This window comes from Acomys minous (assembly GCF_964271855.1).
Source record: "Acomys minous genome assembly, chromosome: 10".
Taxonomy (NCBI): Eukaryota; Metazoa; Chordata; class Mammalia; order Rodentia; family Muridae; genus Acomys; species Acomys minous.
Window position 1 is genome coordinate 34,230,085 of NC_140491.1, and position 17,740 is coordinate 34,247,824.

The following is a 17,740-nucleotide window of genomic DNA, read 5'->3' on the forward strand; positions in this document are numbered from 1 at the left end:
TGTTATTGACCGCCAAAAACGGTCGGTCCTGATTCAGATGGAGACTGCAGTTCTACAAGGCAGCAAACCCTGCTCCAGGGACTTAATGGATAGTCTCAGCTTTGTTGTTCTGTGGCTTTTCTGAAGGCACCCATTGCTGATGCACTGCATGCTCGAGTCTCTTTTCTCAGTGTTCCAAGCTCTCCAGGGCCAACATGCACTCCTGGGAGGGCAGAAGCAAATCTGCCAAAGGCAATCTAATTAGTAGTCCCTGGGCTGGACTAGAGAAGCCATTTAAATCTCTTAGGAAACAGGTACCCTCAGACATGTCCACCATGAGATCAGATGGTCCCCTGGAGAAAGAGGGCAACAGCTTGATGCTCCATAAACAGGTGCACAAAGGAAAACACAATAGCCAAGGCTCCAGGCTGAGTGCCCTTGGGATCCTATGGTTACCTCCCTGTGCGCACAACAGTTTGTATCTGCCTGACAACTCAAGTACATTTTGGCTAGAACAGTTTTAGCAAAAGTATATTGGGAATAAATGCCAGAAACAATAAGTGAAGAAATATACATCTCACCCATATGTTGTTGGTCAAAGACATCAGAGAAAAACAGGCAAAACAAAGGCAGCTCCACAGGCCACACTGCCACCACTGGTCAAGTCCACAAAAGAAAGCCATGAGAAGAATCTTTGAACACCACAACCACTCAAAGTGGAAACAATGCACTTTGAGGAATACTTCACATTAGAACACAGGTTGTTTCAAAAGGATAAAATAATGATCAATCCTGATTGGAAGGAGCCCAGGGCCTGAGTCCCAGTCTGTCCTGAGTGGGGGGCAGTATATGTGGAGAAGCCTGTGCCATCAGGATAGAGCTAATGGCGACTTTTTATGTTTCAGGTAAGATAAAAAGCATTTCACATGCCAGTTATCTTCATTCATAACTTTAATCTAAAATAAAAACGGGAGGGCACCTTGATGTCTCAGATTCAAGTGTAGCAGTGATAATGTGGTAGTAAGGCTTGTTTGTCCTGGACTGACCGACAAGCGCACAGCTGACAAGCATCAGTGCAGACGCAGCACAGCTGCTGATGGCTCAGTGGTAGGAGGTGCTCCTTCCCACCCAAGGAGGCCTGTCCATGTAGCACTATTAGCTGGGTCCCTGGGGCGAGTGCAGTGCTTGCCTTCCCATTGTAGGCAGGGTTGGCTGCCCCATGCCACCCCTGGACCTGACCAAGCGCTATTTGTCTTCTGTGACCCTTCGCCAGCACTGCCTTCTCTTCCTTTTCTCCATGGACTTCAGTGATTCTGGAAAGGGTTTTTCAGTCTTGGTACTTCTAGCAGATTCTGCCCTCAAATCATGCTCACAGCAGTAGGATTGCCCATCCTGGGTAGAATGGAAAGCAGTCCCATCTTGGTGTTCCTTACAGAATGAGTTGGGGCAGAGGTGGCAAAATGAGGTAGAAGGTTTGCCACATACATCACAGTGATGCCAAGGACATTCCCACTTCCCTGTAATAAAGCACATCATCAGCAAATAGAAGTGACAGAATCAAAGCGTCAGTGTTCCAGGGGCTAAGAGTAATTTTTTGAGCACTAGCATGAGTTAATATCCAGTCTTATTTTTCTTTTTTCTTACAAGAGACGGGTCCTTGGGATGTTTTCTGGGCTGACCTTTTAACTAGCCGTCCTGCTTCAGCCTCAAGTTGGTGAGTCAACTGAAACATGCCTAATGTACTGTTTTAAAACTGGCTAGCCAAATAAAGGCAAATTAACACAGTTGCCAGAGAGAAGCTAGTGGTTGGTGCTCAAAGGCCAGGCAGGTACTAAGTGTTGGTAGACTAGAGCCTACATTCCTGCTAACTGCAGCATCACACTAGACACCAGGGACAGCTTAGTACTCTATCCCTAGCAGATGTCCACTGATGGTAATGGCTTCCCTAAGACTGCCCACCCCCCCCCCACCCCCCCCAAAAAAAACCCCAGTTTCTCTGTGTACCCTTGGCTGTCCTGGAACTCACTAGGGTAGACCATGCTGGCCTCAAACTCAGAAATCCACCTTTCTCTGCCTCCCAAGTGTTGGAATTAAAAGGTATGTGCTATCATGCCCAGATTGTGATTTGCCTATTATAAGGGACCAGTTTTAATCTCTGAAGCTCTTTGTTAAGGTTAGGGACAATTGTCAAATCTACTGAGGTACATGTAAAGCCATTATTAGGTTTCTTGTCTTTGGGTAAAGTCTTTACATTTTGTCCTGATGCTGTTCTTGGGTAGTAAGACACAACACCTATTATATTGTCTTCCAGGGAGCCAACTATGTGGCTCCATTTTAATTAGCAACTCCTCTACATTGGGCTTTGGAAGCTATTGCTCCAGCAGGTTCCCTGTACTGGGGGGCCATTTACCACCTGACCTTGGCATGACCTAGTCAGTAAAGAGACACAGAGTTAAGAATGGCAGGCCAGTGCACTGCAGGTCATTTAAAGCTGGCACGGGAGCTGGCACCTACCAAAGGGCCGCTTGCCCAAGCCCAGGCAGGACAGGTGGTAGGCCTTGGTGCAGAACTTGCGGTCACACAGCACTAGCTGTCCACCATCACCACAGCGGAAGCACTCATCCTCTGACTGTCGTTTCCCTTCTCCCTTGGCTCTGCGCCTTCTGGTTTTCTTCTTGGCCTTTTTACCCTTTTCCTCTGAAGAAAGGGATGTTGAGGTCTGGAATCAAGAATTAAGCATCGCTCACTTAAAAGAACACAGATCGAAACACTAATAAAAGGTGAACTAAGACGATGCCTAAAAAGCAAGAGCCCCAAAGTACATTATAGATTCTCAGGGTGTTCAACATGGTAAGCTGTGCCTGAGCTGGAGGTGGAACTCAAGGCTGTAGGTTCCATTTTTAGCACCACAAAAGGGCATGCCACCTACATAAAGGGTCATGTAGGGATGGCCCGCTACACCTTAGGTAACTCCTGCTAAGACAAAGGACATACGACAGAGGCTCAATAATGTCATGCTTGGGATCTGTTGGTGGGGCATGTTGACAAAGATACTCTTCGGCCCAAGAAGTATTAACTTGCTGGCTACTTCTCTTAACTAAAAATTCAAGTATGAGCAGAACAGATGAGGGCAGACCAGTGTTAAGGCAGCAATCTTTCAGAAAGCATCTATAGGACGGGCCCAAGTCTCCAGCTCAGAGTGGAGCTGCCTATGATAGCCCTGGTCTTTTGCATAGAAGGGGTGCCCCAAAACTCATGTTCTTCCGAGGACTGTGGATCACAACTTTAAGAGTCATTGCAAATGTAAGTATAATAACATCAACACTGGCACATCAAACAAACATGCCTTGCAACCAACTTGAAAGAGATTGGTGGCCAGAGGTGGGACTCAGGAGGAGAGCACTTGCCTAGCAGGCATGGGCACTGGGATCCACACACAGCAATGGAAACAAAAAGTAGCAAGACAGTGGAGGAGTGGTCAAAACAGCAGCACATGCAACCACCCCAGGAAGCAGCAGGACGTCAAGGTAAGCTACAACCTGAGGAGCACCTCCATCACCAGTCACCAACAGGAGCCTTAGAGACTCAAAAGAGACTCTGGAGCAAACATGGCCCTTCCAATAACTGACTTTACCTATGTGACTTCATGCTTAAGCCACACATCTACCGCTGCTTCAGTACGACAGTCCCCACAGGAACTGTATCAGTGACAAAGTCTTAACAAGTGGCCTCACTGACAGGAAGACACGCGTAGCAATCCTGGGAAGAAGCACTACATACTAGAAAGTGATCTAAAATGCCATAATGGCACCAGACCTATGTGTTTCCGCTTCACAAAAAGAAGCCATGATGCCCTTACCTTTGGTCTGTCTCCAAGGAACCCACTACAGTTGGAGGCTCCACAACGACAGACTGTCTTTTCATTGCCCAAACAATCGAGGTTATAGTTGAAAGTCAGCTCTGTCCCTAAAGGAGACACAAGGCTATGTTAGAGGCCTTTGTCCTCCTGAGGCAATGGATGCTAACTGAAGAGTCAGTCTCAAAAAATGCACCCACCCCCTTTCAGGCACACACTTGGCATGATTCACACAACTCATCAGTTTGCTTCATTAAATAGATACCCAAAACAAAGCTTGCAAATTACTATCCTAGAGCCTTTCTGAACTCAGCCACACCAAATACCAGCCATTGTCTCTGCCTGTCCATATGGCCCCAGAAACCTGAAGACCCCAGTGATATACCTGCAGGAATGTCACACACAGCAAACAGGCCAACCCGTGTGTCTCCATTTACTGTCCACTTCAAGGTCTCACAGTTGGGCTGGCAGCTGTGGTTCATGAATCGTGAATAATTTCCTTTGGGGCCAGCATCAATTATGCGGTCCTGCAGGAAAAAAAGTCAAGAACTTTTTATCTTTAAAGGGATTCTTCATGCTGTAGGTTATACCCAATGATAGTATTGCTTGTTATACTGAAAATCATGCTATCCTGTTCTCCATTTGGACCAGACACATCTCAACCAGTACAGATTCTCTTGCTCAGGACCAGAACACAAGGAGAGACTGAACCCAAGTAGCAGTGGTGAGGACAATGGGCTGGAACCTCTCACAGCACCCCTAGCAACAAATAAGGTAGAAGAAATACAAGTGTCACAGGTCTGGGAAGGCAGCAAGAGCCTACAGAAAACCAGCCCTGCCAAACAGCATTTTAACTCCATTAAAAATAGGCAAGCAGCATCAACTCTTTTAGAGTAAATAACATACATGCACAGCATGCTCAAATTCTCACTGGCTGGAAACAATAGACTGTCCCTGATACCGATGCTATGTTGCCATGAGAGGGAGAGGCACAGGCTAACAGTTCTGAGATAGTAATTTGCACTGTCACAAATTCAAGCATACAGTGGCCCTGGGAACTGACTTACTGAAAAGAACCATATATCAAGGCCCAGACCAGGAGACAGGTGGGTACACAGTTAAACCTCCGCTGAAAATCTCTGGTCTCAAGTGGTTCTTTTTTCAAATTTTTGTTTCCTTATTATGTATACAATGCACATGAGATCATATTATAGATGGTTGTGAGCCACCATGTGGTTGCTGGGAACTGAACTCAGGACCTCTAGAAGAGCAGTTGGTGCTCTTCACCACTGAGCCATCTCTCCAGCCCTCCAGTGTGGTCATTTCTAAGGTTAGTGATGAGATGGTACAAAATTATGTATTTGAGTAGGGATGAATCTGTGCCAACAGCATTCCTAGCTATGCCTTGTGGACCACAGACCACTGCAAGTGGGAGACTATGCTTGTGCCACCCAATGGGTGCGCCAACCTTGGGGTAACTCTTAAGGTTTGCAGCCATCGTTTGGTGCAAGCATAGAATGAGAAACTTGGTAGGCATATGCCTATAGTCCCACCTACCTGGGAAGCTAGGGAAGGAGAGCTCTTCAGTCCATGACTCAGAATTGACCTCAGGAGGATAAAAGTAGAAGCAAACCCAAGATGCAGCTCAGTGGAGTGCATTTTAGTATACTAAATTAACAGCCAGGCCAGGTTTTCTTTTGGGGGGTGGAGGGCATTTGAGACAAGAGTTTCTCTATGTAGCCTTGGGTGTCCCCGTGTGTGTGTGTGCGCACGCGTGTGTGTGCTGGAGGCTGAACCCAGAGCCCTGCATAGCCTTTTATGTGTAAAATTAATTGTAATAAATAAGGGCACCTTCTTTAATCCTTTGCTATTTACATATACAAGAGGAGACGGCATGCCTTACCTCTCAAATGCTGGTGTTGTATATATGGGCAACCATGCCCAACCCTTTGAGTTCTTTAAGTATCTTTCAAGTTATGCTTTTAGGCCAGGTATGGTAGCCCATGTAATTGTTGCACTAGGTTGGTGTGGTGGTTTGAATAGGTTTGGACCCCACAGACTTATGTGTTTGAATGCTTGGCCCACAGGGAGTGGCGATATTAGGAGGTGTGACCTTGCAGGAGGAAGTGTGTCACTGTGCGGCGGGCTTTGAGGTCTCCTGTGTTCATGCTCTGTCCAGTGTAGAGTAAGAGCCTCCCCCTTGCCCCTGTGGAAGCCAATCTCCTCTTGGCTCCCTTTGGATCAAGATCAAGATGTAGAACTCTCAGGTCCTTCCCCAACACCATGTCTGCCTTGGATGCGGCTGTGCTTCTATCCATGACAATAATAGACTAACCATGTGAAACTGTAAGCCACCCCAATTAAGTATTGTTCTTTGTAAGAGTTTTGTTGGTCATGGTGTCTCATCACCATGTGATGAAGATCCTAAATGACAGTTGGTTTGAGGTAGGAGGATTCCAAATACAAGGGCAGCTTGAGCTATAACTAGCTTTAAACTAGTTCAAAACCAGGACTGGGGATATAGTTTAGTAGTAGATCCTTTGCCTAGAAATTTCAGGGGTTAGATAGAGTTTGATTGCCCAACAATTTTTTTTTTTTCTTTTTAGACAGGGTTTCTCTGTGTAACCGCTCTGGCTGTCCTGGAACTCACAGAGACCCACCTGCCTCGGCCTCCCAAGTGCTGAGATTAAAAGCTTGTGCCACCACAGCCCGGCTGTGACTGCCCAACATTTAAAAACAATAAACGTTATTTCAAAGGTTTTTATGTCTAGAGACCTTAGAGGTTTTTTAAGAGTTAAAATTGGTTTAATTGTTACCCTGAGTGGGCCGTTCTTTTCTCTTATTTGTAGATCTTAGGATTTTTTTTTTTTAATTTAAGCTGGACATTTGAATCTAGTAATACAGTAACTCTGAAAACTAGATTATTCCACCTCCTCTGGGCTTACTTAGGTTTGTTCTTATCTTCATTCTTTTGTTACTAATTTTCCTTCTGTTGTTCTAGGCCTTTGTTTTTTGAGACAGGGTTTCTGTGTGTAATTCTGGTTGTCCTCGACTCGTTTTGTAGACCAGGCTGGCCTCAAATTTATAGAGATTCGCCTGCCTCTGCCTCCCAACTGCTAGCATTAAAGCCATGCACCATCATGCCCAGCTGCTTTTTTTTTTTTTTTTTTTTAATGGGCCATATCTGTGGCTTCTTCTGTGCCTGTGCCTTCTTCAGGGCAGGCATAGGTGTGAAAGTCTTAGTTTTTAAGGTATAGCACCAAAAGGAGGGAAGGGAGGTAAAATGAAGTGGGGCAATGAGCAGCACCCTCTTAGCAATCACCACACAGGGCACCAGAGCATCCCGGGGACTCGGCCAAGCAGTTCTCTTCACTACAGTGGTGATTCTTGGTTTCTGTTCATTGCCCTCCAGAATCCTAGCTTGCCAGCTTTCACAGGAAACTGAATGTTCTACAAAAGGCCTTCCATGAACCTGCTCACAGTTTCTCTTCTTAACCCTGTGTCATGGCAGAGCCTGAAGGAGGATATGCTACTTACCTCTAGAGCTCTAGGGTCCACACTTTTGCCGACAAATTCTCTTAATTGTAAAAAAATTTTTTCAAGCCCACAGTGGGGAAATGGAAAAGTACCATGCACATTAGTGTATCCCATCCACCTGTATATGCTAGTGTTTTGCCAAGTTCACTTTGTCTCCTGTTATACAATGTATGCATAGACATACATGTGTATGCACATCCAGAGACATACACACATGCACACGCATCAGCATACACCTCCCCACAAATCCCTTCAGGGCTAGCTGCTAACATCTTGCTCCACTCCTATATACAGCCTTGCTTGCTCACACATTTTCTCTCCTTCCTCCTTACCCCCTCAGCTTTTTGAGATGTGGTCACTAACCTCAAAGTCAGGATCCTGCTGCCTCATTCTCCCAAGTACTGGGATTATAGGCGTGTACTGTACCTGGTTTGGGTATCTTCTAAAGTCTTTCTTATTTTTTAACCTTCTTGTCCCTCTGAAACTGACCTGACTAAAGGGTTCAAACCTATAGCCTACAGCAATTGTCAGGAACCTGATGCTACTCCAGAGATTAAAAATGGCCAAGCTTCCCAAAAGAACTGTTGGCTGGGGCCCTTGGAAAGGTTCCTATTTCTACAGGGGCTTGCTATGCTCTATTCAAAATGCCTGCTCCACAGCCATTTTCTACCCTGTTTCAAGCACTATTATTAGTCTTTTGTTTCAAACAGAGCCCCACTTTTCTGCTGGGTTTTGAGCTTACTGATCTCAACACAGGATGCACTTCCTCTGCTTGGGCCAAATTCCCTTCATACTGAGAACACAAAAACCTCTAGCATCTAGGTTGCAGCTGTTTGAAACTCTTGAGCCTAGGGGCGCAGCACCCGGCTCTAGTCCCACTTACTAGAAAGCTGATGTAGGCGCTTGAACTCAAGTTTGAAGTCAGCTTGAGCAACACACAGGGAAGGATGGAATGCACAGGATTCACAAGCAATGGAACAATGCACAACCAAACTCTACAAACTACAGAGTAGCCCAGATGGCATGCAATGCCTATGTCTATGCTTTTGTTCTTTCCCCTGATCTTACAAAGACTCTTTATGTTGTACTGGACACATATGGCTCTTAGGATGCTCTCTGCCAAGTGGAAGCTCTACATTCAGAAAAAAATAAATAAATATTTAGAAAAAATTACTAAGGAAAGGAAATGAGAATGTCAACAAAATACAAGGGCCAATCGTACAGGTGCATGTTCAAGACTTCCGTTTACCTTGTCTATGGTGAGCATGTAAAAGTGAGTGATGTCATTCTCATGTGCATATTTGATTCTTGCCATACACTCCTCTTCATCAATCAGCTCACCAACGTACTCATTCACAAATTCTCCCTGGAAAACAGAAGAATGTAGTGACTGAGTATACGCCAACCAATTCTCAGAATCAGGGTTCAAGACACCATCAATCAGTCTAGGGTTAATATGCTAATACCTTGGAGGTTGGGGTTCTACAAGTTCTTTGTTAAGTTCAAATTCAAATGATCTCATATATATCTTATAAATAAAGATTGCAACATTCCAGATTGCTTTCTACAATGTCTTGCCTCTCAGGAACATGTCTGATAAGCCAGTATTCTGTAATCAATCATTATATGCAGATTCCCCCAACATAGAAGAACATGAAACAACAGTTGAGGCAACCACGGTTGGAGAAGGGTGCAGCTAAGCAGTCTTTTGTAAAATAATTCAAACAAACAAAACCATGATGGAGACTAGTGCTACAGCTTATGCAGTCTCTACAGTGGACTTTTTCTGGTCGTGGACCTTGAGGCTGAGACTACTGGTCCCTAGGTCATGACAAAGCACATTAGGGCCAGGCTGTGACAAGGTAAGCAAGCAGTTCCACTTCTGTCTCTATGAAGGGGTTATACTGGCAAGAGAATCTGAAAGCAGAAACAGGCTTAAAAGAAGTTAAGTCAGTCACTCTCTCGCCAATGAATTGTATTTATTTATTTATCTTATGTGTTATGGGTGTTTTGTCTACATGTATGTCTCTGTACCACCTGTGCTTGGTGCCCTTGGAGCCAGAAGAAGCATTGGATCCCCTGGAATTAGAGTTACAGATGATCGTGAGCCACCACGTGGGTGCTGAGAATGGACTCCAGTTCCTTTAAAGGAGCAACTAGTGATCTTAGCCACTGCAGTATCTTTGCAGCCCTGTCAACAAATTTTTTTGCGTATTTATTTGTGAGGCTGTATGTCGGTCGTAGTGATGCCTCCTTAGCTCTTGCAGGAATGCCTGAGCATCTGGCTGCCAGTCTAAGGAAAAGATTCTTTTTTCTAGAGGCAAACATTACAATTCTGACGTAAGACATGCTTCACGGAAGTTTGTAAGTATTAACTCTAATAACAGTTAATGTAATGTTTTAAATTTTTTGGGTTTGGGGGGAGGGGGATTGAGACAAGGTTTCTCTGTGTAGCCTTGGCTGTCCTAGACTCGCTTTGTAGACCAGGCGGGCCTTGAACTCACAATGATCCACCTGCCTCTGCCTCCCAAGTGCTGGGATTAAAGGCGTGCACCACCACTGCCTGGCATTTTGGTTGTTTTCTGAGGAGAACAAGGTCTCCACTATGTATCCCTTCCTGGCTTGGAACTCACTATGTAGATCATACTGGCCTTGCTCTCAGAGAGATTTACCTGCCTCTTCAGCATACAAGGTATGTACTGTCATACGTGGCTTACAACATTAAACTATAATGATTCAACTGAATACTGTTTCAAAATACTTTACATAGATTTTTTTTTTAAACTACAGTAAGGGGGAAAAAAAACCTCTACAATAAGCAATGAGTCATTAGTTCTTAAAGGGAAAGGGAGGGCTAGCGAGAATATTCAGTAGATAAAGTTACTTGCCACCAAGACTGAGGGCCTGAGTTCAATCCCTGAGACCCACACAGAAGGAGAGAACTGACTCTCAAAGTTGTCCTCTGATCTCCACACACCTTCTAGTACACACACAAACACAATCACCACACAGTACGAAATGCAGAAGACATATCACATACCTTTCTAATGTCCCTTTTGGCCACCAGGCCCCACCCTTTGCCATCTGTCTTGATGATCTTGGTCTCAGGGTACTGGCGCTTAGTGAAACACTGGTTCTGGCAGTACTCGCCTGCAGGACACACCTGCGGGTGGCACTCAAACATGAGCATCCTGTTCAGACACTCTGAGTCAGACCCACAGGGGTTCTCATCTGTAGGCTTACAGTTGCACTTTGGGATTTCAGAAATGTCAGCTGTATAGATCTGGACTTTACCATAAGGCTTATTCACCTGGAGGAAAACAGAGAGCCATGAACTCAGACTGCCCCCTTAAGGACCCACCTTGGACACATGATCTAGTAATCATTGCTGGGCCTGCTCACAAAGATAGTTTCTGGCATACCTCTTAAAAGCCACAACCTGGGTATGAAAAATCTGTAGCCCTAAAGCAATGTCCAAACTACTCTATTGAGAAGACATACACACACAAATGTATACGTAATTGTTGATATAACCATCACCTTGATATGCTTGTATGGTGGAGGCTTTCTCTCACTCTCCTGTGTTTCTCGGGCTTCCCGCTGAAGTTTGATTTCATTAAAACGAGCTTCAGCTTCTTGAAGTGCTAAAAAGTTAGCAAAATATGAGAAATATATTTCGGTAAATAAATACATCTGCCTTTTAAGCTCTATATTCATTGCTGAGCACTGCTGTGGGTTTCCAGGAAGGCTACAGGCTATGAAACACTGTAAAAGGCAGGAGACTCCCTAGAGACTTAGCACTGGGAGCTGACCTGTGCCAGCTCAACCAAAACCCACTGGTGTTTATCAGGCACTACCCAGTCTCTGTACTGAGCTCTAAAGACAAGGCAACAGTGTTGGTCCTTGGGACACATTGTGCTTAAAAAACAAAAAGGAAGGGGGAAAAAGGTGAATTTCTACTCTCTTTGAAAGCAAACAGGTTCTGAGAAGAAGCACCTGTTCAGATCAGCAGAGGCCACACTAACACCCAAAGCTCACAGACTGTCAATATCATTTTGCAGCCTGGTTATAGGTCGGGCTAAGCTGTCAGCTGCTGATCAGTCATTAGTGGGCCAGCTTCACAGCAAGCCTTTATCAGAAGAGTGGAGCCCCACTTTCACCATTTGGTGCCATACCAAATTCACTGGGTTGTCTCCGTCTCTAACAGTCTCTTCTTTCTGATCATTTTCAAGAATCTTTTGATAGCTATCCATTCTTACTCAGACTTCTTGAAGCCCCAAAATGTTGAGGTATCAAAGACAAAGGACAGATTGCTGTTGTTTTGATACCTACTAAACTCCCAGCAGCAAAGAGCCAACAGCTCTCCAGGCACAGATTTCCATCTGCCATGGCACACCCCACCAGCAATGACACAGCTTTAGTCCTCCCTGCGTGAGTCATGGAGGCACTTTAAGCTTTTCTTACTGTCTTCACTCACTCTGCACTTAGAGAAAACGCTGGGTTTCCTGTGCAATGTCATACCTCTATCTCCTAGCTCCTTCCTGCCCAAGTCACTATCTAGCTTAACCACACTTTCTACACTCCATCTCCCAAGACTGTCTGTGGAACTGAATGCATCATTCCTGTTGATCTGCCCACCCTGACACTGTGTGAGATACCCAAGGCCCCACTATGTCTGCTAAATTAGAATCAACTAGCAGCTGAGAGCTAGAACGTGAGGTTCTAGCCATAAGAAATCATCTCCAGAGCTGCCACACAAAGGCTAGGTATGGAAAATATCTGTAGTTAGTTCTCAAGATATTTTTTTGGGGGGGAGGGGGTGTCAAGACAGGGTTTCTCTGTGTAGCCTTGGCTGTCATAGACTCGCTTTTGTAGACCAGGCTAGCCTCGAACTGACAGTAATCCTGCCTCTGCCTTATAGTGCTGGGATTAAAGGCATGCACCACCATGCCTGGCCTAAAAATACCTTTTAAAAGCTTTCTTTCATTTTAATAAAATTAATTACAAGCTAATATTATAAAATTATTGGCGTAAGAATACTTCAATAAATACATCAGCCTACAAACTTCCTTTTTTTTCTAGTATAAAGGAAGAGATAGAATGTTTAGTCCAGAAACTTTTCTTAAAAGATCAAATTTCAAAAGAACAGAAATTAGCATTAACAAGCCTTAAGGGAGTGCCACCTATGCACCACTGGGGAATCTCCATACCGTTCTTGAAGACTCTGCCGATCCCTCTGACTCCCTGGTAGCGGCTGCCCCGGTCCCCCTCCATGTATGGGAATACTCGTGCCTGATGCGTCCAGTAATAATCTTTAGACCCAAAGAAAAACACAGGGAATTCTCCAATCTCGTGCTTCATTTTCTGAATATTTGGGGGAACATTTTTGGGATGGCAAACTTCTGCCGGCCACCATCTATTATAAATATTAAAAACAGGATTCACAGATTCTTCAGAGAGTGACAAAATTTTCAATACTTAGTACTGTAAAGTAAAACAAATGTTTGAATAACACAGACTTTAGAAAAGCACAGGCTTTTCTACTTCATACCTGTAGTTCCCAAGTTTGACCCAAATGATGTCTTGAAAGTGTAGCTTCTTCCCAGCCCGGCAGTCATTGCAGAACCAGCTGCCATCAGGCATGTCGATGTTCAGGCAATCAGGGTGAAAGGCTGCTGGGCAGGCCTCACAGCACAGAAGGCTTCCCCCTACAAGAAAGAACAGACTAGAATGAGTTTGTCTTATCAGGTCAGATGAGGGGCCCACACTTCTGGTTTTTCAACCCAGGGCTTCGCTGTGTGTCCACCTGCCTCTGTGTGGGTTGAGCAGAGAAGCTAAGCCCTCTCTAGGCCCTCCCCCTCAGCCTGTAACCCAAAGAAGCATGAGTGTCAGCTTACCTACCCTGAGTCAATACTCAATGGCATCAAGTCCACCTGACTCACTTAGAGGCCTGAGGTGACACCTCCAGCATCAGCTGAGAACACACAGCAGAACCCATCCCTTACCTTTGGAGCAGACAAAGCACCAGCTCACATTGACATGGGTGTGGTGCCGCTTCCCTTTCCGGGCAGTGAAGTGGCCTGTGCAGATTATGCTATTAGAAGCAATCACTGTGCATCCTGCTGCCAGACAAGCATCCCCTCCGTGATAGGCTACGGGGCATCGGACACACCTCATCATTTTACCTAAAGGAGATAAATAGTCTGAGGACTATAGATACTGTTGACTCCATGACCATAATCATCACAAAGCCTCACAAAGTTGTAAATTTATGATGGATGACCCTGGAGCTATTTATAAAATCATCTTTGATCAAGGCAAAAGTATTTCAAAACAGAGTTTGTGAAAACAGACACCATGTAAACATCACATTCTAAATAAGGGTCAACCAGCATTTCTTTTTTTGGTTACTTTTGCTTTATTATTTTTTTCAAGTAAGGGTCTCTCTGTGTAGCTTTGGCTGTCTTGGACTCACTTTGTAGACCAGGCTGGCCTCGAACTCACAGCGATCCACCTGCCTCTGCCTCCCGGGTGCTAGGATCACAGGTGTGCGCCACCATGCCCGTGCCCAGCTCTCATTCAGCATTTTTTTAAATAAAGATAGATAGATTGACTGATTGATTGATTGATTTAATATGAGTGCTTTATCTGCAGAAGAGGGCATCAGATCACATTATAGATGGTTGTGAGCCACCATGTGGTTGCTGTAATTGAACGCAGGACCTCTGGAAGAGCAGACAGTGCTCTTAACTACTGAGCTCCAGCCTCTCATTCAGCATTTTTTTAACCTAGGGCTGCTATGTTTTGGAATTTGTTGAAGCCTCTTCTGGGCACCCTTCCTACTAGATATTGAGAGTATAATCTCCCTAAATATTGCTAGATGTATTTTAGCAGAAAAGCCCTGTGACAAGAAGCACATGCCTTCTTCAACCCCACAAGCTACCCTTATCTTTCACATACGTAATTTGCCTTTAAAATATTTCCCAGTTGGGGGGCTAGAGAGATGGCTCAGCGGTTAAGAGCACTGACTGCTCTTCCAGAGGTCCTGAGTTCAATTCCCAGCAACCACATGGTATATAATGAAAACTGATGCCCTCTACTGGCCTTCAAGTGTACATGCAGGTAAAGCACTGTATGCAAAATAATAAATAAATAAATCTTTTTAAAAAAGAAAGAAAAAAATAAAAAGGATCCAGAGGGTCCTAGAAACCTACAAGAAGAACATTATGATAGGCAGATTTGGGCCCCGGGGTCCCACTCAAACTATGGCACCAGCGAAGGACAATACAGGCAGTAAACTTCAAACCCCTACCCAGAACTAGCCAACGGACAGGACATTCTCCACAGTTGAGTGGAGAGTGGGGACTGACTTTCACACGAACTCTGGTGTCCCATATTTGACCAAGTCCCCTGGAGGGGGAGACCTGGTGGCACTCAGAGGAAGGATAGCAGGCTACCAAGAAGAGACTTGATACCCTATGAGCATATACAGGGGGAGGAGGTCCCCCTCAGTCACAGTCATAGGGAGGGGAGTAAGGGGAAAATGGGAGGGAGGGAGGAATGGGATAACCATTGAGATGTAACAAGAATAAATTAATAAAATTAAATTAAATTAAAAAAAAAAACAGTTGTCAACAAACTGTAAAGTGTCAAAAAAAGAAAAAAAGAAAAAAGAAAAAAAAGTAGACAGAATCCCAAGACAGCTTAGGTAGTATTCTTTGTTGAAACATCAAGAATGTCAAAGTGCTAACTGATATGGAAAGAATGGAGTGGGAGCAGGTCTTATGGTGCAGAAAAACAACAACCACAACTTGACTCATCTTATAATGGGTCAGCATAAAAACAGGAGCTACTGGAGACTGTCAGAATTCCTGACCCCTGAGAACATTTGTTTAACACCAATGGGCCTCTTTCAGAGGGACCTACACACTGCCAGGGAACCCGCACCCAGTTGTAAGGGTATGTCTAGCTGTACCTTTTGATGGCCGTGGATTTGAAGGGTTTGAGGCATGGCAGCTCACACAGCTGTGGAGAGGGCAGCGAAAGCCTCGGCTCTCAAACACAGTGAGAGGGTATTTCTTTACACAAGCTTCATGGTAAAACTTTCCACACTGAGTTACCACACAGCGCTTTACCTCCATCTTGCTTTCTTTACACACGAAGCACGAGTGAATCCCTACAAGAAAGGGGCAGAGAGAAAGGGACAAAGAACCAGAGTTACGTTCCAGTTCTCAACAACTTGAACAAAGCAGGTTTTCTGGAGCAGCCTGTGTTGCTAAAGCTTCTAGCTCTATTTCCACCTTTGCTGACTAGTCAAAGCCCTTTTCAGAAAAAAAAAAAAAATCATCTGAGCTCCCTGTTCTCCAACCTAACCTAGATACAAGTGAGTTGATTTTTTTCTTTTTAATTTTTTTATTTTATTGAGACAGGGTCTCTCTGTGTAACCCTGGCTGTCCTAGACTCACTTTAAGGACCAGGCTGGCCTTGAACTCAGAGATCTGTCTGCCTCTGCCTCCCGAGTGCTGGGATTACATGCATACACCATCTCGTCTGACTTACAGGAGAGTCTTTCTTCTTCCTGGCCACTCACCAAGGCAACAATACAACTGTAGGAGGACTAGCATCTCAAGTGTGCTACTCCTTGGGCAGTTTGACCCTTCTTGGGCCTAGTCAGTAGGGAGAGAGCAGGGGCCACTATGCAGCCAGTCTCCTCCTCAGTGTGCTCCTAGACTTCAAGATGAATTCGGAGACACTAGAGTGGTGCTTAACTCCTCAGTTGAAACTAAGCTAAGAGTGACAACTAACCTTTGTAAAGAACTGAGCACTCTACAATTCCCAGTGTTCTACAACTGACTATTAGTTAGGCAGTGCTGTCTGGAGGTGCAATGCCTGCAACCGCCACCTCTAGAGCAGGCTCAGGCTAGCCCCACGGGAAGGATTTGGAAAAGCATACAGCCTTTGATTCCTTCACTGCACCCAGTATACTTTGCCTGATGATACTGTCATTCAAGTAGTAAAGCCCACCATGCAGTGGGAGAGCTGCTTAGAAGCATTGCCTTTGAGCCAGTGTGTGTGGGACTTTTTTCCAGCCAGATGTCTCATACATAACTTGAAGAAGCACAGGACAAGCAGCACTGACCCCTACACACAACCCCCCAGCTTTGGAAGCTGAACCTTACCTGAGTCGCATTCAGTGCAAGTGAATCTCCCTTCTGGCCTTCGGGAAAGTCCAAGGCAGGCAAGGTGGAATGCTCCACAACAGGGGCCCTCACACAACAAGAGACTGCCTGTCTTCTCACACAACTGTAGGAAACAGAGGACAGTATGAACCAAACACAGTGAGAGCCCTTTCAATACCCTCCTTACCACAGGGGACAGTTTGAATCCATCCTCGGCATGCAAATGAACATAAGTACACAGTGAAATGTCTAGCAGGATCCAAGAGCACAGCAGTGTCAAGTTACACAAAGGTCCCTCAGCAAGGACCAAGGAAACAAAAGACAAAACCCTGAAGGACACATTATAGATGTTTCAGACCAGATGTGCATGCCAAAAACAAAGGAAAAGCAAAACAACAAAACCCTAAGACTCATCCCAGATTTTCATCATAAATCAGCTGTTCTTCCACAGTTGGCAGCAATGGAGCTGACCGTCAGCCATTTTCCAACTGTGAACAAATCAGCAGTCCCACATGGATCCTGACACCAACTTCACCTCACAATGTTCAGCGACTAAGGCTAGGACACTGACCCAGGCAGTGCCACTGTAGAGATACAGATCTAGTCACACGGTGCCAGCCCATGACTGAACCATCTAAGGAACTATATATGCAGTAAGGGTGTCACACACCAAACACATCTCGCCAGAGAATGAGCAGGTATTAACTTAGGCAGCTTAATACCACAATCCTCCTGGCAGTCTAACTTTTCCAAAGAGGTATCCATGAGTAGTAATGGGGCAAAGAAGGGACTGGAGGGAGAGAGGAGGCTGGAAACTCACTCTGCTGTTCCGGGACTTCACGAAAAGCCAATCAGACATCAGACATCATCTACCCCTCACCTGACACACATACTCCTTTTTGGCAGCTACTCCTCTCTCAGACTTTTTAGATGAGATGGATGCTTCGGTCTGTGTTTCGTCTGCACTTTCATACGGAGACTCTGAAGGTTCATCTCCTGGGCTGTCTGAGACCTGGAGATGAAGGAGGTGGACGACAGTTCACTAGCCACAGAAAACAAGTGGCCAACATGTTTTGGACACAGCCCACTTCCTGCCCTATCGCCCAGCGATGTGGTATAGATACACACTATCACTGGCTTGGAAGTAATAAAACTTGTAAAAAGCTGCATAGAAAACTTTAAAAGTGGA

At 45.1% G+C, this 17,740-nt stretch overlaps 1 protein-coding gene across 3 annotated transcripts in view; it reads right to left on the bottom strand.

Moving 5' to 3' along the window:
• Positions 1–912: 912 nt before the first annotated feature.
• The window catches only part of NSD2 (nuclear receptor binding SET domain protein 2), a 79,357-nt gene continuing 62,529 nt past the window's right edge, over positions 913–17,740 (bottom strand). For all 3 annotated transcript variants that reach the window (XM_084797786.1, XM_084797785.1, XM_084797787.1), the window contains 13 exons: positions 17,432–17,563; positions 16,552–16,675; positions 15,348–15,548; positions 13,378–13,557; positions 12,924–13,080; positions 12,583–12,788; positions 10,913–11,016; positions 10,413–10,682; positions 8,622–8,738; positions 4,221–4,362; positions 3,839–3,945; positions 2,494–2,698; positions 913–1,496 (listed from right to left, as the gene is read on the bottom strand). In XM_084797786.1, coding sequence (XP_084653912.1) covers positions 1,225–1,496; positions 2,494–2,698; positions 3,839–3,945; positions 4,221–4,362; positions 8,622–8,738; positions 10,413–10,682; positions 10,913–11,016; positions 12,583–12,788; positions 12,924–13,080; positions 13,378–13,557; positions 15,348–15,548; positions 16,552–16,675; positions 17,432–17,563 — 2,217 coding nt within the window. In that variant the 3' untranslated portion in view covers positions 913–1,224. The remainder of the gene's footprint in view (positions 1,497–2,493; positions 2,699–3,838; positions 3,946–4,220; positions 4,363–8,621; positions 8,739–10,412; positions 10,683–10,912; positions 11,017–12,582; positions 12,789–12,923; positions 13,081–13,377; positions 13,558–15,347; positions 15,549–16,551; positions 16,676–17,431; positions 17,564–17,740) is intronic.